At 37.6% G+C, this 22,025-nt stretch overlaps 1 protein-coding gene across 1 annotated transcript; it reads right to left on the bottom strand.

Annotated features, from left to right (window-relative positions):
* Nucleotides 1–1,421: 1,421 nt before the first annotated feature.
* Nucleotides 1,422–22,025, bottom strand: LOC121405874 (MANSC domain-containing protein 1-like). Its single transcript, XM_041596852.1, has 7 exons — nt 21,921–22,025; nt 11,243–11,472; nt 8,827–8,979; nt 6,549–6,890; nt 5,199–5,419; nt 4,382–4,424; nt 1,422–2,584 (listed from the first exon to the last, which is right to left on the bottom strand). The coding sequence occupies exons 2-7, from the start codon at nt 11,463–11,465 to the stop codon at nt 2,445–2,447; spliced, it is 1,122 nt and encodes a 373-aa protein (XP_041452786.1). The 5' UTR covers nt 11,466–11,472; nt 21,921–22,025; the 3' UTR covers nt 1,422–2,444.

The following is a 22,025-nucleotide window of genomic DNA, read 5'->3' as shown; positions in this document are numbered from 1 at the left end:
TCTATCACTCCACATGTTTCAAAATTTGAATGTAATATTCATTGCAATAAATATAATAAATCATATAGGCCTAATGTTAATATTTCAAGACATAATTGAGCATAAAATCAGATATTACATGTACATGTATATGTACTATTTCTTTCATGATTTGAACCATTATATAATATTTAATAAATAATACATGAAATATATAGCTTTCTATTAGTTAACAATGGCAGCAAATGAGTTGTCATTATGCAGAAAAAATATACATATTAATTGCTTGATTAATAATTGCAATAAACTAAAAATCCAAGGCTGGAAAGGACAATAGAATTCAATGCTTAGGCCAGAATTTCAAGCATTGTACACATTATTCTACTATAGTAAAATACTTAACACCTCTCTTACTCAATTGTCTTCTTTGGCCTATTAAAGTATTTTTTTCTAAATCTAGTTATAGCCCATACCTAAATTAAGGCCATGTACACATATTCAAACTCGATGCACACAGCTGGGTCACCTGGGTGGATACATGCATGTACATGTAGGCCTCCATTGTACATTAATCGGCCAAAACTTCATGGCACCCCCCCCCCCCATGGTTATTAGTTAATTTTTTTGCTTAGATTTTGCTTGAGGGGTTAAAATGCTTTCGTGATCTGAATATGAGTGTGAGGAATTCGCTGAAGCAACAGTCAATCTGCACCTTGAATTGAATACCAGCCCTTAAATCTTGATGAATTCCTTGGCACTAATTTGCACACAAAAAAAATACATTAATACACAGAGCTGCTACTGATCTGGCACGTATCATAGGGTTGTTCAATCACTCATAAGTTAAAGGTCAAGTCCACCTTAGAAAAATGTTTGTTTGAATCAATAGAGAAAAATTAGAGAAGCACAATGCTGAAAATTTCATCAAAATCGGATGTAAAATAAGAAAGTTATGACATTTCAAAATTTCGCTTATTTTTAGCAAAATAGTTATATGAATGAGCCAGTTACATCCAAATGAGAGAGTCGATGATGTCACTCACTCACTATTTCTTTTGTTTTTTTATTGTTTGAATTATACAATATTCCAATTTTTATGAATTTGACGATTAGGACCTCCTTGCCTGAAGCACAAAATGTTAAAATAATGGAATTCCACATGTTCAGGGAGGAATGAAACTTCATTTCACATGACAATGACAAGAAAATAAAAATATTTCACATAATAAAATACAAAAGAAATAGTGAGTGATGTCATCAGTTCCTCATTTGCATACCGACCGAGATGTGCATATAACTATTTTGTGAAATGAAGCGAAACTTTAAAATGCCATAACTTTCTTATTTTACATCCGATTTTGATGAAATTTTCAGTGTTATGCTTGTTGAATTTTTCTCTTTTTATTCAAATCAAGTTTTTGTTGGGGTGGACTTGTCCTTTAATGAAAGACTTAAAATTGTTTAAAATATTCAAATTAGTACAATAATTACACAAAATAATAAATGGCAATAAAAATGTTTGTTAAAGAAAGTTGAAAGTCAAGACCAAATTCTTTCCGATGCCCTAAGATGAATGCAAATCCACAGATTTAAATGTACAATAGGTGATATTTTAATGTAATCTTTTGTACAATTTGAATTTCATACCAAAATCTTATTTCAATTTATATGTTTCATGAAGACTCGAAATGTGACTAATGTGGTGTTGCAAGAAACTTGAGATCAATTGCAAGTCTACTTTTGGTCCCTATAAATCAATCACATGTCATGCAATTAATTGCAAATTCTTGATTGATTACTAATCTGCTCCTGGAAACAAGGAGTGTAATTGCCTAAGTTAAAAGTGATCAATCAATTGTAAACTTGCAACAGAATATTTGCGATTGATTGCAAATATTCTGTTGCAACACACCCTTAGAGTAAATGTTAATATCTTAATGCGTAATCTCATTGACAAGTATCAAATAGTACACATCCTCTCGGGGTTGATCTGGCTCGTGCGCTGATGCGTTACATACCGCACGCAACTGAGAATTGAAGTACGATTTTCGGTCACACCTAAATCTTTGCGAAATACCTACCTTATCATGGATGTATTCAGTGTGGACTTTGACGTTGTGTAGATATTTTGTCTCCGCTTCATGCCGTTTTGTAGCCAATTTGGACTCATTTTGGCTAAGTTTTGCTAATTTTGACCAATCAGACTTCTCTAAAGACATGAGCAGGGATGCAGTCAATGCCGAAAGTTCCAGTTTCACGAGGCCACTGGAGACGATCTCCTCCCAAGGTCGCCAAATGTGGCCAAGAGGCCGGCCTCGACTATATCCCAGGACAGTAGTACATGAAACGGCTACAAAACGGTAAACTGTCATTTTGCACAGCTTTGCTGACTGGGGGTTCCTGAAGAAGGCCATCATGGGAATTTTAATTGATTAATCGGTTTTGCGTCAAGTTCTACTGACCACCTAGCTGTAGTAGCCATTGATGAGGTAGTCCACCTTGTTGTATTTCCTTCTATGGTAGCCCTCGCACCACCTCTTCCCCGACACTACAATCATCGCTAGCAGGAATATGATACCAAAACAAAGCGTCACAATGAGGATACCTGCATTGGAGCAATAGGAGAAAGGTCTAGAGCCAGTAATCGAAAATCAGAGGGGGGGGGGGGGCCTTAAAAGAACATGACTTCTTGCCATGTCTGCAATACTGTAGTATCCCTGGGTCCAATCCTACGAATCGTTGTGATTGATGCCATGAACCTCAACATATGGAACTCCACCATTTTCACAATTTTCCCTACTAGACATTTGCAGTTTTTTTGTAAACAAAGACAAAGAGGAGCACACTACATGTTCAGAACAAGTAACAGATAATACATCATAATAAAAATATGTATCATATTATTAAGGAAATATTTTGCACAAACATGCACCTTGATGTTGCTGACTTTCGATAGTTGCAGTTGATTAGATCAATCGTAACCCTTTTTAAGATGGGACCCCGTTCTCCACAGGGACACGGCTAGCTAGGAGTCACAGTTTCGTCTGCTTCCTATCTTCATCTTAAATCTGAGAAATGGGAGCTGATTCATGCCCCTCCCAACATTTTTTTAGATAAATTCCTAAGATAAGAAGTCCTGACTGCAAAGCCATAACCGCAGCTGCAACTGTAAAGCAACGCTGGTTGCATGCTAGCAATTATAAAATGCTTAGATGCGTGCACTTTATATCCGTTCTAGGAGTATTCATGAATTTCCCCAATGACTGTTTAGTGAGGTTTTCCACTACATGTATATTTTAAGGAGATTATATTCAGCACGATTGATCGGATCAATCGTAACTCTTTGTAAGACGGGGCGGTGGTATATTTTATACTATAAGGCACAATACATTGTATTACTATTATTATTATTACATGGGTGATATGCAAATGAGAGTCGATGTCAAATACTACAATGTTTGCGGGTTTGACAATAAGGAAGCTCTTTATTGAACTACGCAAGGATGCAACAATGAGGAAAAATATTGAAATATTTCATGTTCAATTCAGACAAAAAATTCATTGTGGGTGTCCCCAAATTTTAATCATTTACCAACTAGGATGTAAATGTAACTCACTATGAAATCAGTCAAACTTTATCCGTCATTTCAATCTGATTTTAAAGGTCAAGTCCACCTCAGAAAAACGTTGATTTGAATCAACAGAGAAAAATCAGACAAGCACAATGCTGAAAATTTCATCAAAGTCGGATGTAAAATAAGAAAGTTATGACATTTAAAAGTTTCGCTTATTTTCAACAAAACATTTATATGAACGAGCCAGTTACATCCAAATCAGAGAGTCGATGATGTCACTCACTCGCTATTCCTTTTGCTTTTTATTGTTTGAATTATACAATATTTCAATTTTTACGAATTTGACGATTAAGACCTCCTTGCCTGAAGCACAAAATGTTAAAATAATGGAATTTCACATGTTCAGGGAGGAATGAAACTTCATTTCACATGACAATGACGAGAAAATAACAATATTTCATATGATAAAATACAAAAGAAATAGTGAGTGAGTGATGTCATCAGCTCTCTCATTTGGATGTAACTGGCTCGTTCATATAACTTTTTGTTGAAAATAAGAGAAAATTTAAAATGCTATAACTTTCTTATTTTACATCCGATTTTGATGAAATTTTCAGTGTTATGTTTGTTGAATTTTTCTCTTTTTATTCAAATCAAGTTTTTGTTGGGGTGGACTTGTCCTTTAATTAAATTTCCAGCATCAAATTTGCATAATATTAGTCTCTATTATCTTAATCAAAACATTCCAATAGAATCATCCATTCATCCTATCATTCATCACAAATGTATTCTTTTTTGGGGGGTCTTTAAAAAAAATTGAAACTTACTTGTCTGTGTTACTGTGGTTCTATTGATGTTGTCGGGAATAACCTGAAATATAAAGAGGATGTAAATAGGGAAAATATTCATCGACTAGAATTACAGACATGCTTAGTATCCTGCATTAGACATGAGATTCCCGCATTAAGGATTGGTCCCACTGCACTTCCATATTCAGAGAGGATGTAAAACGGAAAAGAATCTTGTCATTCGTTGGAATGTTATGTAACCGATGTGTACTCTTTGCATACGTGTTTCATACGCCTTATATCCATCAAGCATCCGTCCACTGTGATTTCATTGTTCGCCCATTTCGTCCATTGTCTGGAGCGGATGAAAACGGATCGAGCCATCCCAAAATTGTGCTTGTCCGCTGTATACGTTATGAGTACATTTGTTTCCATCGGCCTGTGGGACAAGGCCATTAGGGACTTTTTATCATGCCTGTATCACAGCCTACCCTTATACATGTACATGTCCAGCCACCCCAAAACCAGAATGTTCTGTGTAAATAACCCAAATAATAATTTGGTTTTCAAAAAGTAAAAATTAGATAATTAGTTTACTGGAAAGAGTAATTCTCCTTCTTTATACTGACAAAATTTGAAGTTGTGAAGTTTCATAAAAGCTGAGGTACCAGTTTCTTTGACACAAGTTTTACTGGACAGTTTGGACTGCTTGCAAGTTTCACTGTGACTACACAGCGTACACATCTCCTTCCACTTGCTCGAGTAAACGCCAAACTTCAAACCTTTTTTTTCTCACTCTTTGCTCTCTCGCTGAATTTCTTTAACATTCAATCATGTAAGAAAATGTCGAACCTACCTCTCCTTGGCCATTGCTTCCTTCCGGGCCACTTTGAGTTGCATTGATTGGCTGAGATGTATTGCTTTGAAGCCCCTGATTGCTTGATTGTGAAACTGGACTGGTCCATTTGGGACTGAGGGTGGAATCAGTTATACTGGCTTTTGTTGCAGGTTTAGCTGCAGCTTTGGTTGTTGAAACCTTGGGACTTTCTGTTGTTTTGGGCTTAGAGGTTGGGATATCTAAAAATCAAAATAAAAGGAACTTAAGAATTTAAAATACATTCAAAGAGAGGACTAAAAATTGGCACCTAACGACTGATCCCCAGTGTTGTTCATGTCGTACATAACTTAGAACATGAAACGTCACCCTGGTCTAAATATAACTTTAAGATTATATGTTTCACTCACTTGCACATGTATTCCAGTTTGACTATTTTTTTTATATCACTCCATATTAAACACCAATTCCATGAAGAAAAGCAAAGCTGAAAAAACTCGCACTGTACATGTAGCAAGAAAAATCACTGCAAAAAAGCTGTAGAGTGTAACAGAATCCTGCCCTGAAGTTGTTGTTGATACAATTCTGAACTAAAACAATATGACATTGTTTTTTAATCAAGTTAAAAATAATGATTCATTAATCTGTTTTTCATTGACTGGGAATAGGAACTGCCACTGATTTGTGCACATGAAATTATATTTTTGATGAATCTCAGGCCCGATATACTCTTACATAGTGCTGCATACTTAGGCCGGTATTCTGAAGTCGGGTTTAACTTAAACTCAGGTCTAAAGTTGTGGTTTAAGTAAGTATGGATAGCCAATTGTTACATAAATCACTAACAGTAGAGATATCATACTTCAGCTCATTTGGCTCTCAAATCATTCATAATTGTCTAGGAAGTATAAATAGATGATTGTCTTCACCATCGATGAATCAGGAAAGAGCACAGTGAACATAGGAAACATACATGTACATCTATTAATAAAAATTTTGATACTTTCGGCTTCCCCTACTTAAACCACAACTTTAAATCGGAGTTTCAGTTAAACCCAACTTCAGAATACAGGCCTGTATAGAAGCACCAAATACTAAATTAGTCCAAAAAGACATAATTCCGATTAAAACTAGAACATCAACCAGGGAGGGGGGCATACTTCTCTGCGACCCCATTATCTGTAACAATTAGGATGCGTAATTAAGCAAAATATCATCTGTGAAACTGAAAATTTATTATGAGTTGATAATTCTGATACATTTTGGATGAAAATATATATAGCTCAGCACCATATCATGTTGCTGATCTTTGCTATGCACAAAACTTGTTTCTCTGCTATTTATATGAACAAGTCTGATATATATATATACCTGTTGCTGCCACTGTTGTTAGTGGTAGTGGTGGTGCATTTGTGATAGCAGGTTTAGATAGAGGTGATGTTAGTGATGAGTTGAGGGCAGCGTTCAGGTCATCGAGGGCTTCCGCAGAGTCATTAGTGGGGATCGCATCCATGGAAGACGGTGTTGGTTTAGAAGGCACGGTAGAGGATGGGGAGGAGGATGAGGAAGAGGTTGAAGAAGAGGAAGGGGGAGTGGTTGGGGAAGAGGAAGGAGGCGTGGATGTGCCAGCTGATTGAGGTTGACTAACAGGAGACGACGGAGGAGGGGGAGTAGTAGGGGTGGTTGGAGGCGGAGGAGTTGTTGGTGGGGTAGCTGCGTGAGGTGTTGGAGCAGAGAAGGATGAGAGAGAAGATGAAATAGTTTCTCCCTTAGAAATGGGATTGTTGGTGAATGGGTGAGAAGGGGTCAAGGTGAACTTTGAAACAGGATGGCTTCTCTCACGAGTGGTGCTACGAAGTCTCATGAATGGAGATGATGATAAGGAGATCGATGATGGTGATGATGATGACGATGATTGGACTGAAAGTGGTTGTGGTGTTGATGATGAGGGTGAAGATGATGCCGATGGAAATGATTGTGGTGATGATGATGGTGATGATGGTGATGATGATGATGGTGATGATGATGACGACGATGATGATGATGATGGTGATGATGATGATGATGGTGATGATGAGGATGATGATGGTGATGATGAGGAGATGGATGATGAGGATGATGATGATGATGGTGACGATGATGCTGATGGTGGCAGTGATGACAAGTGATCCTTAGAAGGGTTATGAGCTACAGGAGAGACATCATCAGAAGACTTTGCCTTGCTCGATGAAGAAATAGGCTTTTTGTGAGAACGAACCCTATTTCTAATTACATCGTCTTGCAATAGATCAGGATATAGAGATCGACGAACTACATGTTGACGTTTAGAATGAGAATGCAACAGATGAACTAAACCAGATTTTGGATCTTTCACTATATCAATACAGAATATAAGATCAGTTTGTACACAAGAAACAGAAGGGGAACAGGGAAAAATAACATATAAAAATAATGAATTGGTATGGTTAAAAAGTTATCCTCTTGAAGATGACTAAAGTCATAATTTCAAAGGGCTTTTATATTATAATGGCCACACATTTATTATTTCCCCACTTCCTTGGTAATGTAGTGGCCTAAAACTTTTTTTGCGGGGGGGAGCATTGGGGGGTATCAATTCGTATAATTAACCCTGTACTGCAACAGCTTAGCCTGCTTTATTATTTTTCAAACATAGTGCGGGCAAAGTGGTAGACATAATTTGATGGAAATTAGAATTGAAATTGATATTCATGAAGATGATTTATTGATAAATAAAATCCATATGACTGTGTTAATAACAAACAACTGGCATAGGATTAGAGCATGAATGAAATGGATACAATTGAATAGGCAATATCTTTTTAATATGTATATATGTGGAGGTGGTGATGGCAGCTGGCTGCAGTCAACATTATGATAAACAACAAATTCAGAAAACTATCGGTTTCTTTAACAAACAACATGAAAACATTTAACAGCGATTTTAAAATCTTTCAAATCAATATAATTTGTGTCGAACCAACTCTTCAGGGGGAAAAAAATTTGAATACAGTTTTGTTTTTCTTACATTTTATACAGTTGTGTTTTGTTAAAGGACAAGACCACCCTAAAAAAAAAGTTGATTTGAACAAAAAGATAAATGTCCAACAAGTAAACTTGGAAGTAAAATAAGAATTTCTCAATTTCATTTAATTTCACAAAACAGTTATAAGCACATCCTGGTCGGTATGCAAATGAGGTGACTGATGATATCTTCCACTCTCTATCAGGGTCCCATTTCATACAGACTTGTTATGACAACAAATGCATGATTTCTATATGAAGTTCATTATTGGCCAATCAAACTGAATGAAAATGATGATGAAAATCCATATTTTATTGTTCGAAATAGACATGAAATGAAATACTCCGAAAATTTGCTTTGCCCAATTGACCGGCAGCCGCTGTGCAACGCCAGATCGACGAGGCTCTATCCCTTTAACCGTTGAACGCCAAACAAAGTAGCAGCAACTCCCATCTTCTAACATCTTTTGGTCTGACGCGGCCGGGGTTTGAACCCCCGACCTCCCGGTTGTGAGACGGACGCTCTACCAACTGAGCCAACACACCGGTTTGCTACTGAATGCTTTCAGTAGCTTTTAACTGGTGTCTCTATTCCACAGTTACTTACGATGCTTAACGGCGATTGCCGTGAAGTCTGAGTGTCGAACGTGCTTTGTGATACAAACATCTTCTTGACTGCCATCGGGTACACACTGGACAAGAAAACAATTCATTGCTTCTGGGTTGGCTTGGAAATGATACACGGCAAATGTACACCATTCTGCAGAAAAGAAAAACGGGGAACAAATCTAAGAATACATATACAGTGTACCTAATAAAGTTACATAACTTCCCAAAAATCTAGGCTTATTTTTGCCGTCAATATAAAACTATTGAAAATAAATGCAATTTATGCATGATATCATGTGATCAGGCATGGCAAAACCCACAAAAAGTCGCGCCGTGTGATTTCCAGTACGAGGACATTAAAAGCTGTTTGCTCAGAAGGGTCGAAAGAAAACAATTCATTGCTTCTGGGTTGGCTTGGAAATGATACACTGCAAATGCGCACCATTCTACAATAAAAGAAAAACGGGAAACACATTCTTAGGCTACATACCTAATAAAGTTACATGTACATAACTTCCCAAAGACCTAGATTTAATTTTGTCAGCAATATATAACTATTGAAAATAATGCAATTTATGCATGATATTATGTGATCAGGCATGGCAAAACCCACAAAAGTCACACCGTGTGATTTCCAATATGAGGACATTAAAAGTTGTTTTGGTCTGACGGGTGACGGGTCAAATTTCAGCTTTTAGTATAGCTGAAAAAAAAAAGTACCAAACAAACCAAAATTGCAGTTTTAATTACATTTTGTCTTTTATTAAATATTATTTTAGAATTTATTCTTCTTCCTGAGAACCGAAGTATTCTCCTAATTCTTAATTTCAGTAAAGCAAACACAAAAGAAGATCTTTCATTGATACTTTAACTCTTAACATGCCACGCACACTACTAAGCCAATGCCACAGTGCTAATCCGATGCTAATCCCCTGTGCCAGCCACAAAACCCCCCTGTGCCACATTGATTTTGGGATCGCGAGTCGTATTCACTCCTTCCAATAGTCATGATGACAATTGCTTGTAACTCTCTAACGATTAGTTTATCCACAAAATATTGTGTAGTAAAGTTGTAGGAAATTTCATACCCCTTATAATGATGTCCTCATTATGTGGATTGGTTATTATCTTTACCGCTAAAATATGAGTTGTATCAAGTAGTTCCATTTTGTGGAGTGTTTTGTATGGATCAAAAAACCTAGGTCTCTTCCCTCTCAGAGGCAGAGCCATATCTTGTAAAAAATGTAGAAATACTCGAAAAAGTCGAATGTAAACCGCGTGAGTAAGTTCATCTGTCAGAAAGCAGAGTTCACACTGCACACAATAGTGCTAATTACGGCGTGCATGCGATGCGCAATACAATGCAAAACGGCGTAACAATGATTGTTATTCCGAATGTGCGCAGTCATGCACGAAGCAGGCGAGGGTAGGAAACAATGCAAGCACAAAGCAGTCAATAGTAGGCGTGCGAGCACGAGTGTGGCATGTTATAGTAGGATACGTAGCGTGCACGAAGCACTCAATGAGTTAAAGGTACATGTACATGTAATAAAGAACAGTTGCCTCATAAAGTGAGACAAATTTGAAACTAATTTAAGGGCCAATTTCTAGGATAGGCCTAATTTAAATTTAAGAGGTGTAATCCTCTTTTTGTCACCAGAAACATTAATAAGCTGTGAGGTGTCGATAGATTTGTCAACCTAAAAAATCCCCTTTTTCTCAGAAGCAACATTATATGGTAGTCAAAGTTCTTTCCTTGGAACATCAAACTGAATTTTTAAGCTGATATTGTCATCTTTCAAATGGAGGTATTAAACTGAAAATTAATTTCTGGCAATATTTTGAGGGATTTGCCATGCCTGGTATTGGTAAAATATAGAGCACCCCCCCCAAAAAAAATCTATGATTCCCATGTCTTTTTTCCTTCAAAGTCAATTGAAATATGATATTTCATTTACATCATCATACAATGCATATATACATGCACCTCTATGTTTTGATACCTAATATACATGTAAGTCAAACACTTCACATAAATGAGCAAGACGAGTTTGAAATTTTAATGTCAAAATCCAGTTGTGCAGAAATATGTGACAAGATTGGTTCATGATACACAACCGAGCTTACGTTAGACAATTTTTTATTTTTTTTCATATACTCTTATTGATCCCTGAATTGAGGGTGGATTCAGATTCACATGTGAGTTTCTGCACAAATCGTCTCCGACATCTAATGCTAAAGTAAGCTACAATGTGTGAACGATTTGCTAAACTGTCGATCATAAATCAGAGACGAGATTCCACTCACACTACAAGTATCACATTTATTGTAAAAACATATTTGATAATTGTGAAATCCATGACTGAATAAAGATTTCCCTTTTATGTGGGATGCATTTTAAATTATGTCCATACCTCCCTCCGATTCACAGCAAGCTTCGGCGCACTTAATCTTGTTTTCGGTGTGGAGATCCGTTCTCACTTTGGCTCCGGCATTTTCAGACTCAGCAACTTGAAGGACATGATCTTCTTTGAAGATGAACTGACACCTGTCATCGGGAGTAGCGAGTGTCTCTCGGATTAAACCGAAGGAGAGGAGAACGGCAACCCTCAACAGGTGCTGCAAGGAAGCCATCATCTGTACCCTGGTCCAGAGAAAGAAGAGAATAAAGTCGATTCAGAGAGATTGCAAGAATACATGTAGATATGACTAGTGCACGTAAATGCAATTCTGTTGCAGACGGTCAGTAGAGATGGATGAAATCCGTCTCATTTTCTACTCTTTATCTTATGTGGTCTAGGCCTAACGTTCAAATTTAGATAAACGTTAGGGGGGTGTCTAGACTAGAGAATAAATTTTTTCTCCTTTTTCATGGAAAAGATTCAAAGCTCAGGAGAGTATTGAAATCACAGACCAGAACTTAATAATGTTGACTTAGCCTTGGTGGGCCTAAACTGCCAAAATGATGTAGGGCCTGGCCCACTCACACAAGATGCGAGGTTAGTAATACTAACCTCGCACAACGCATGTGGCTTCATAGTGGACTTTGACGTTTTCATTCATCACACGAATGTGCGGGAATGAAAAACGCCCAACGTTTCAGTATTTCTCCACTATTTTATTCTTTTTTAATGTTTTAAGTTTGTTTTAAAAAAGAATTGGAAATTATTTATAAAAGTGTTTTTATCGCTTACCTCCAAGTCTCAATCAGGATACTCCGTTCGATCCGTCCTTGATACTGCGGTGGAAAGTATGCAAACAACAATCGAAAAGCAATTTTTCGTATCGAACATTCTCAATTCAAGTCGTCAGCGCATAATAGGAAATTGTACCAAAAATCAACAGGTTGCATCTCATGTAGGGGAAGGCAAGGTAAGTTGCGACAGTTTTTGCCTTTTGCATGTTAGAATTGATATGATTAATAATCTTGTCGAAATAAGTACCTTGCCTTGAAATTTAATTCTTCTGAAATATTTTCCACCTATATATAACTTTCTATCCCCACACTGAAAGTCATTGTGACCTTTGAAAAAAACGATATCAAATGGCTCAACTTGCCCCATATATGGGGTAAGTTTGAGCCACCTTCTGGGGTAAGTTGAGCCACAAAAACTATGTACAAAATGTATGAGGGGAGAACTAGCATGTCATTTTTTTTGTTTAAAGTCGTTTCATTTGCTAATTCTCTATGAATAATAACATCCTTTAAAAGGAAAAGAGCAGTCATGTAAATTTGCTCCTTTCAGCCAGCATTTCAATCGATTTTTATGGTTTGTTTGTTTTTTAAGATACATTACCATAGGAATTACCATGGCTCAACTTGCCCCATGCTGTTTGGCTCAACTTACCCCAGTCCGAACTTAGTGCGATAATTTTGTATCCACACATCATGCATCCATCATATAAAAGACTATGACAAGAATGAAGATCCATACCTGGACTAATAATGTTGCTATCATGTATTTATTATATTCAAAGACGTGTGTGTTTATAAAGCACTTATCTATTTCACACTCTTTTTTACTTTTTTGGCTGAAATTCATATTTTTCCCTCTAAAAAACTACTTTTTGTTTCAAAAGTTGAAAACAATGTGGTGGGTTTAGGGGTTATGCTATGGGTCAACAATACATGATACCACCACAATGTCTGACTCATTCATTATTGGCCTGGGGCTGGTGGCTCAACTTGCCCCTATGCTCAACTTACCCCGCCTTCCCCTATATACTTATTGGTAAAGTACGCCATCTTTTGACAAGATGATGATGAAAGTGGATTGAACGAGCAGGATGTCTTGCGAGTTCAGTCGGGAAAGTGGGATGATGAGGCAAGTTTATCGGGGTGCAGACATAGGCGGGTCGTTTCCCCCTTCATTTGAGGTGGGGGACGTTCCCCCTAAATTGTTGGTTGATAACCCTTATTTTGCTTGTCAAAATATTTAGTGGTCCTTCCCTGAATTGTTTTTTGCTTCTCAATTTTTTTTCCTGCATCCCCCCAAAAAATTCAGGAGGACCCCCCCCTAAAATTTGTGTGGTCCCGCCCTAACATTTTGGTTTAAAAACTAATTTTTTTTTGCTCTCTAAAAAAAAAATTTGGTGGGCCCCTAAATTTTTGTGCTTTCCGCCGCCTGTAACCCATCCCTTTTTCTTAATTGCATAAACTTTAATTGGAAAATATCCTTCATTTGTTAATGAAGGAAGACATGTTTTAATCGTTGTCTATTTTCTATACATAAAAACATACTTTGGGAAATAATTTTGTTATGGTTTGTCCCCATTTTCAAAAACCAATAATCAGCTTGCAATAATTTAGAGCCTTCCGTAGTTTGCGCAGGATCAAAGTTGGCACGAGGGGCCCATAACACAAATCTTAGCGATAAGTAGCAAATATGACAGAACGAGCCTTTTCAACCAAATGTGCCTAAAATACAGATTAGTATAGGAGACTATGTTCTCCAGCTAGATTTGCTTGCCAAAATGGATTTTATTGGCTAACTTTGTTAATTCGAGGGTGCTGATTTCAAAAATTTAGGGTGCCATTTTTTTCGAACACGTCTTCAGCCGCCATTTTGAAATTCAAAATGGCCGCCGTTTTTAAATGCATTTTCTCCTCTATCTCGATTTCTGAGCTATATAAAAGATTAAAATTGGTTGCAATACCCATGTTTGTGATACCATAGATTTAATTCATGTCATAAATTTTATTGCAACTCATCAAATTAGGCTGCCATCTTGAATTTCAACATGGCCGCCATCGCGCCCCCCCCCCTTAACTAGCTGCGCGATATTTTCGCCGCGCAAATTTTTTTGACCGCGCTGCTCGTTGACTTTTTACTTTCAAGTCCTGCGCAACTTTTGAGACCAATTTTGCGTCGCCCGGGTACGCGGTTCCGAAATTACGCAATGTAATATAAGTGCATGTCAGACCCAAAATTGCTCAAAACCGTGTTTTTGTGTACAAATTCAATATAAATTGTGTTTTCAACCAAAAATCATAAATGTATCATTATTTTTAGTTTTGCTGGTCTTAATGTATGTTTTTCATGCTGTTTATGATATTAGAAGAGTCCCCAACGAATTTCATTGAAAAAACAATGAAAAATGGTCCAAAAATAAAGAAATACATAAGAAATTGCAAAAAACAATATAAAACATAAGAAATTGATCTGATATCACATTTTTTTAAAATGTAAACTTGCTAAGAACACCACAAAGAGTTTCTCTGCCAAAAATTAGAACATTTGGAGCTATATTTATGGAGTTAGAGGAAAAAGTATGATTTCGCATACTAATTAAGCATCAATTGGCATAACCACTTAATAACAATTCGCATGAAATAAATTACTATACAATTTTGTAGATTATATCCCAGACTACTGGCGTGCCAATTTTCGGCCTGGTCGACTGCCGAGATCTCAAGGGGGGCCTGGCAGGCCCCCCCCCCCCCCCCGGCCATATGAACTCCCAAAATACCCCAGCCTAAATAGGGTTAACTTTTGCAAACTTTTGCAAATGTTGATAAACAAAGGTGTTTGTAAAAAAAAGTTTTACTCTCTAATTTCCTATTTATTTGGAATGGTCCATGCATTATGTGAGTAAACAAAAAGGAATGATAAATGTCAATGTGGTGACCAGTACAAGCGAGGGCATGGAGAGATGGCACAATTTCTGATAACCTACATGAATCAAGTTGAAAGCCTCCTTCATTTGATTCGTGCAAGCACTGGCAGGCAGGGAGAATGGGAGCTACATATTTCTGCCATGGAGGAGCAGATAAAATACTACTTTGCTCATGACCTCTAAAAATATGCTCGGCTAGTCCCAGTGTACCTTGTAGAAATGCAGATGCTTCAGAGAACTGATGAGGAAACATGGAATTCCCTGAAATGTGGAGACTACAGGGTGACAAAGTCAGGAATTCCCTTCACCAATCTCTTCGTTGATCAAACATTGGAGCAACTGATCCGAGAACTGAAGGTTGTGGGTGGCATCATTGGACACAGAAATAGGATGCACTAGACAGGTTCTTCTTAACTGGTCCTGAACTTGTTACCGTAGTACATGACTTTCAGAATGCGTATTGCATAAGCAGAGACGACACAACAACTAATGAACACTATCAGCTAAGTTGGTCAATGGCAGTACAAATGTATTGCCATTCAGAACAGATCTAACAGGGCATTGTCAAACATTGTGGAAACCCATTCACAGACAAAAGTGCTGATCTATATAGTAAACTTAGTTTCAAATATGGCAATTCCAGAGAAGGCAAAAGAAGTTATACTTGACAGGGATGCAAAGGGTTTGAAGAAATTTGAAGAGCTTGTATCAGAGAGAGTTATTGCTACTACAGCAGATAAGTCTGTTTGGGATCCAATGAAGAAAATGAAACTAAAGACATTTAGTACATGCAAGCAGAAAACAAAGTGCAAAGTTCGAAATAAGATTGTGAAGTTAAGAGAAGATCGTCAGCTTCTGACACGGTTTCTTGTAGTGCAGCAGTTTCGCCCTGGAATGATTGAATCTCTGGGTCAAACATTTGGAAAGTATGAATTCTCTGTCATCCCACAGTCACTATTTTCTTTCGATGGAAGCCTTCCTATTCCCACCGACAAGAGCGCTTTCATGCATGCCATTGAAGAATATGATTCACAATCTACAGATGGAAAAGAAGTAGTAGATTCGTCAACCAATAAATCAACGAACATGAACAAGCAGGACAAAGTATGCATTATCGATACAATGGCAGTTGTACAAGCCATCAACAAGGGCCCATCAATGCATACATGCTTAGACTTTGCTAAAGCCTTTATTCGGAGCATCCAGAAAATCATGTCTGGGTATGATGAAGGACGCGTCATATTTGACAGATACATAGACAACTCCTTGAAGGCCCAAACACGTAGAAAGAGATCTGCTGTCATCAGTGCAGTAAAATTTGACATCAAAGTTTTCACCAACATCAAACTAGTTCTACTAAAGACTCTGCTGTCCCACAATGAAACGAAAGCAAAGCTGACAGAGTACCCAGGAAAAGCTCTTCTACACGACTATTCGGACAGTAGCAAGATCATAGTTACTGTCTATGGAACCTCGACATATGCTAACAAACAAGGCGTCTTTGATTCCAGTATTGGCACGCAATCCCATGAAGAGGCAGACGCCTTGATACCTCTGCATGTACTCGATGCATCAATGTGTACTGGAGACATCAGAGGTATAGACGTATATTCTCCTGATACATATGTCTTCATCTATTTGATGAATATGCACTCTTGCAGCAACATTAGATGCAAGCTTCAGTTCATCACTGGTAAAGGGAAGGCAAAGAGATACGAGAAAGATTGGACAGGAGAAAAGCAAGGGTCTGCTTGGTCTTCATGCCTTCAGTGGTGCTGATTGGGGAGGGAAGTTTGCTGGCATATCTAAGAGTAGATGGATAAAGAACTATCTCAAACCTGCCCTAGATAGATGACAATATCTAATAGTGAATTAAGAGTACATGGTATTCTCTTTGACTTCTTCAATCACTTTATTTGGCTGATGATAATGATAATCCTATCAATGCACTCTTAATTCACATGTACAATATATTATGATACATGTACATATGTTTTGATCACTTATTAAGTTTCATTCATTTGACATCTATTAAACAAGAAATGGTTAGTCGTTTTATCATATTGTAGTCTTGGCAGGATTTTATGGTAGATATTATGGTTGCCCCCAGGAAAAAATTAAAGGAATTCGTGGCTCGAAAGCTCATGATAATGGACAAAGTATTCCAAGATGGCGGCCATATTGGAATTCAAGGTGGCGGCCTTGTTGAAATTCAAGATGGCAGCCAGTATTAATGAGCTGGAAGAAAATTTGTGACCTTACTGAATATTTGGTACACAATCAAGGGCATTTGCACCATTTTAAACGAAATCGTGGCTCTAAAGCTCAAGATAACGGACAAAATCTATTCCAAGACGGCAGCCATATTGGAATTCAAGGTGGCGGCCATGTTGAAATTCAAAATGGCTGCCAGTATAAATGAGCTGAAAGAAAATTTGAGACCTTATTAAGTATTTGGTACACAACCAGGGGCATTTACACCATGTTAAAGGAAATCATGGCTCTGTAAAGCTCAAGATAAAGGACAAAATCTATTTCAGGATGGCGGCCATGTTGAAATTCAAGATGGCGGCCTAATTTGACGAGTTGCAATAAAATTTATGACATGAATTAAATCTATGGTATCACAAACATGGGTATTGCAACCAATTTTAATCTTTTTTATAGCTCAGAAATCGAGATAGAGGAGAAAATGCATTTAAAAACGGCGGCCATTTTGATTTTCAAAATGGCGGCTGAAGACGTGCTCGAAAAAAATGGCACCCTAAATTTTTGAAATCAGCACCCTCGAATTGACAAAGTTAGCCATTAAATTCCATTTTGGCAAGCAAATCTAGCTGGAGCCAAATATCTGACATAAGCGACTGTACTAGATCTTGCATGATTGAAGTTTCTAATGATTTATAATAAATCCAGATCAGCTGTGAATAGGGATCAGCTGAATATAAGATTTAGATTTAAATCTTGTTGATTGAAATATATTTTTGAGATTTAAAAGCTAATCCTTAAGATTATAAATAAATTCCATATTCGGCTGGTCACTATTCACAGCCGATCTAGAATAATTTCACTGATCGTTTTAATCTAGAGTGTATATCTACTTAGCGATTGATCCGATAATTAAAGAGTGTTACGGACCCCAGTATTTAGAGGGAAAAGCGGACAAGAAGTATGTTGCCGGTTTCACATGAATCGAGCGCGAACATACACAAGCTGAAATTTTTACTATACACGCTCTTAAAACAAATCACTCAAATTGACTAGACCAGTAGTCATCTGGGTGCAACTGATATGGAAATCACTGATAATCACAGTTTTGACATATATTCTGGTCAGAAATAACTATGTTCTAGAAAAATACGACTAGAAAACAGTCAAATTTGACTAGAATAACAGTTGCTCCCAGCAGACCCTATTAACCGGTTGACTGATTTGTTTTTAGAGTGCATGAATAGGCACTATACTGACTTGAAAATTAAAGGACTAGTCCACCCAAGCAAAAAGATAATTTGAATAAAAGAGAAAAATTCAAAAAGCATAACACTGAAAATTTCATCGACATCGGATGTAAAACAAGAAAGTTATGACATTTTAAAGTTTCGCTTATTTTTCACAAAACATCGTGCATCTATGCACAGTTCAGTGACATGCAAATGAGGCAGTTAACAGAAAGAGGAAGATAATGCTGGGCGCCTAGAATGCAGCTAGCAGTACAACTTGCAAACCGTAAACAAACCGGCTTGTGAATAATATCGCGCGCCCTCTTTAGGCAAAAGTTGATATCAACGCTGTTCCAGAGGCATCAACGTGAAGATCACGAAAAATGCTCTTATTTTATTTTAAAAAACAGCAAAGAGAATTCAACAAACGATCCATATGGTTCGGTAAGTGTTATAGAAAAAGTATAATTCTTAGCTATGATGTAAAGTCATAGTTATTTTAGTAAAAAGGGTGTGAAAGATTCGCGTGCACCAGGTGCATATGAATCCTTCACACACGAGACGATTTGAAACCATGAGTGGGCTTGGCCCTAGATCTATCATCTACTTATATATCTAGCACTCTACTAGTCCAAAAGCTTCAGACTGAGTTTTCAGTCTCTGTATTTTGGTTGTTCCGCTGAACTACGTTAGCTCCACTCACCATACATGAATGAGGATTACAGTAAAATGTCAGAAATTGTTGAATAAATCCCCAGAAACGACAGTTATTCCTGTCTAGCACTCTACTCAGCAGTCTAGGGCCTAGACCAAAAGCTTCGGTCTCTGTTATGTTGGTTGTTCAGCTGAACTCCGTTGGCTTCCTCACCAAATACAGAGACCGAAGTTCTAGCGCGATCTGTACAGGGGACTCAATGGCCATATGTTTATGTACTTAAGATCGGATAAAACGGGGAAGTGAATTTGCGCGACAGCCGAGGTAAGTCACTGTTTTTGTTCCTTTTAACTTGATTTTTCTCTGTTTTTTGGCAATTAATGTCAAGAGGGAATATTAATTTGCATTTTGGTCGCATTAATTTTCAAAATTTTTATTCATTAAAGACAAAAATTGGAGAGCCCCGACGGGGGGATTTTGCATTGCAAGTCCCCTAATGGTGGGAGCACGATAGCGAGCCGTCTGTGTACGAGGAGAAAATAAAAAAAAATATGTTAAAAAAACTCCTCGAAACAGACGGCTGCCCAGTCAGTCGGCAGGTCCCAAGAAAAAGGCTTCTTTCATCCAAGTGATATTCATGACTATAGGGGTTTTGCATATTTAATGAGCTTGATGCGGACCAACACACCTCTTTTCATTTAGTCATTGCTGCTTTAATTGGGCATCAAATTTTATGATTTTGGTATCATTGTAAAGAAGAAGAATCATTCTTTCAGGTCATGTGTTTGCATTTATTCAAAGACTTTGTAATATAGGTTAAACATTTGATCTAAAACATGCTACAAAATAATTATTTTCACCTGACAAAATCTGCAATTTTTACTCTTTATTTTTGTTTGAGCCCAAATTATTTTTAGATCATGATAAAGCTGAATATGTATGCTTTAAAATGGTATAGGTTTCAAAATAACAATTGGTTTAATCGGGTCAAGATCACACTTTTCATTGGCCAAGTACAATAAGCAGCTTGAAAACAAGAATACTGCACTCTGATTGGTCAAAGAGACCACACACTGGCAAATTCCAACGGTTCCAGTGCATGGATTCATGAGAAGGTCACACTCCCCATGTGGTAATCTCCTCAAATTACCCGCGCCTGTTGTTGTGCAAACCTTATCCAGCCAATCAGAACTCTGGATTTCATGCAACTACAAATTTCATAAATCTCGTCTTGTACCTTGGTGGGAAAAGTGTGATCTTGACCCGATTAAACGGTGCCGCATATCAAGAGTGGCATAGTGAGAAAGTAGAGAAGTTCAGCTTTACGGTGATATATATATAATTGAGGCTCAAAATAAAAAGTTTTGCACAATTTGCAAAAGAAAACAGAGGAAGAAAATTCAGTTTTGAGGCACGTTTTCAGGGCAGGAATTCACTTATTTATCAAAATATTGTATGCAAAGTAAATGACCAACATGAAAGAGTAACATTTACTCTATCTGATGGTGCAATGATATTTCATTTTACTCTAGGTTAAATCAGGTAAATTCTAAGAGAAAGAAAATCTCACGAATCACGAGATTTTGCAAGGAGGAGGATTCTGCCACGAGATGATTTGGATGAATCTGGCCTTTTTGCTCATTAGCACAGGGACCTGCGGTCTGACTGTGCCAGCTGTCTACTCAGCAGTTCAGCAGTCTAGGGCCTACACATTGTAGGCAACTCTATATAGTATTAGTAGGCCTAGACAGCTGGCAGCCGTCTGTTTCGAGGAGTTTTTAAACATTTTTTTTTTATTTCTCCTCGTACACAGACAGCTCGCTATCGTGCAGCCACCATTAGGGGACTTGCAATGCAAAATCCCCCCTTCGGGGCTCTTCAATTTTTGTCTTTAATGAATAAAAAAATTGAAAATCATTGCAACCAAAATGCAAATTAATATTCCCTCTTGGCATTAGGCCTAATTGCCAAAAAACAGAGAAAAATCAAGTTAAAAGGAACAAATACAGTGACTTACCTCGCCCTCGGCTGTCACGCAAATTCACTTCCCCGTTTTGTCCGATCTTAAGTACATGAACATATGGCCATTGAGTCCCCTTTACAGATCGCGCTAGAACTTCGGTCTCTGTATTTGGTGAGTGAAGCCAACGGAGTTCAGCTGAACAACCAACATTAACAGAGCAGAGACCGAAGCTTTTTTTGGTCTATATAATAGTACGGTAGTACTTAGACCAAAAGCTTCGGTCTCTGTTTTGTTGGTTGTTCATTTTTCTCCGTTTTTTGGCAATTGATGCCAAGAGGGAATATAAATTTGCATTCTGGTCACTATAATTTTCGAAATTTTTATTCATTAAAGACAAAAATTGAAAAGCCCCGACGGGGGGATTTTGCATTGCAAGTCCCCTAATGGTGGCTGCACGATAGCGAGCCGTCTGTGTACGAGGAGAAATTTTTAAAAAATGTTAAAAAACTCCTCGAAACAGACGGCTGCCAGCTGTCTAGGTAGTACTACGGTAGTACTAGGCCTAATTGATTTGTTTTATTAATATTATTTTTCAAACAAAAAACAGTAACTCCCGCGATTTCGGCCGTATCAAGGACCAGGCTGAGCTCTGATGCTTTCTTGGGTTTGACTTAGAGACAATTTGAGTTAACTGTCCCCGACTTCCCAATCAATTCTCACTGCCATCACCGCCCCACCGCCACCACCACCCCGGCTCTCTCGGCCCGGCGTGTTCAAGCCCGGCTACCAGCGACATCGAAAGGTAGACGAGGCCGAGGGAATATATTTACTCGCATTAAACCAACACAAAACACTTATATCCAAACCCAGATCTCACATAAATGATATATCAATCGTAAGAATAACAAGTCCCTTACCCAACTCACTACCTAATTGATAGCAAAACAGAAAGAGAAACCAAAAATTTCCCTAAGTCGGTCTCAAACAGAATGTAATGTCAACATCCACGTAAAACTATGCAT

Source organism: Lytechinus variegatus, chromosome 19 (genome assembly GCF_018143015.1).
Source record: "Lytechinus variegatus isolate NC3 chromosome 19, Lvar_3.0, whole genome shotgun sequence".
Lineage (NCBI taxonomy): Eukaryota > Metazoa > Echinodermata > Echinoidea > Temnopleuroida > Toxopneustidae > Lytechinus > Lytechinus variegatus.
This window is presented reverse-complemented; position numbering and strand designations above follow the sequence as displayed.

Bases quoted from the DNA above. Each gene is read 5' to 3' on its own strand.
- LOC121405874 (XM_041596852.1), bottom strand. From the start codon at position 11,465: ATGATGGCTTCCTTGCAGCACCTGTTGAGGGTTGCCGTTCTCCTCTCC. The intron at 5,420-6,548 runs GTATATATATAT...TTTGATTTTTAG, and splicing joins AACAACAGTGGCAGCAACAG to ATATCCCAACCTCTAAGCCC. The intron at 2,585-4,381 runs GTAAGTTTCAAT...GCTCCAATGCAG, and splicing joins AACCACAGTAACACAGACAA to GTATCCTCATTGTGACGCTT.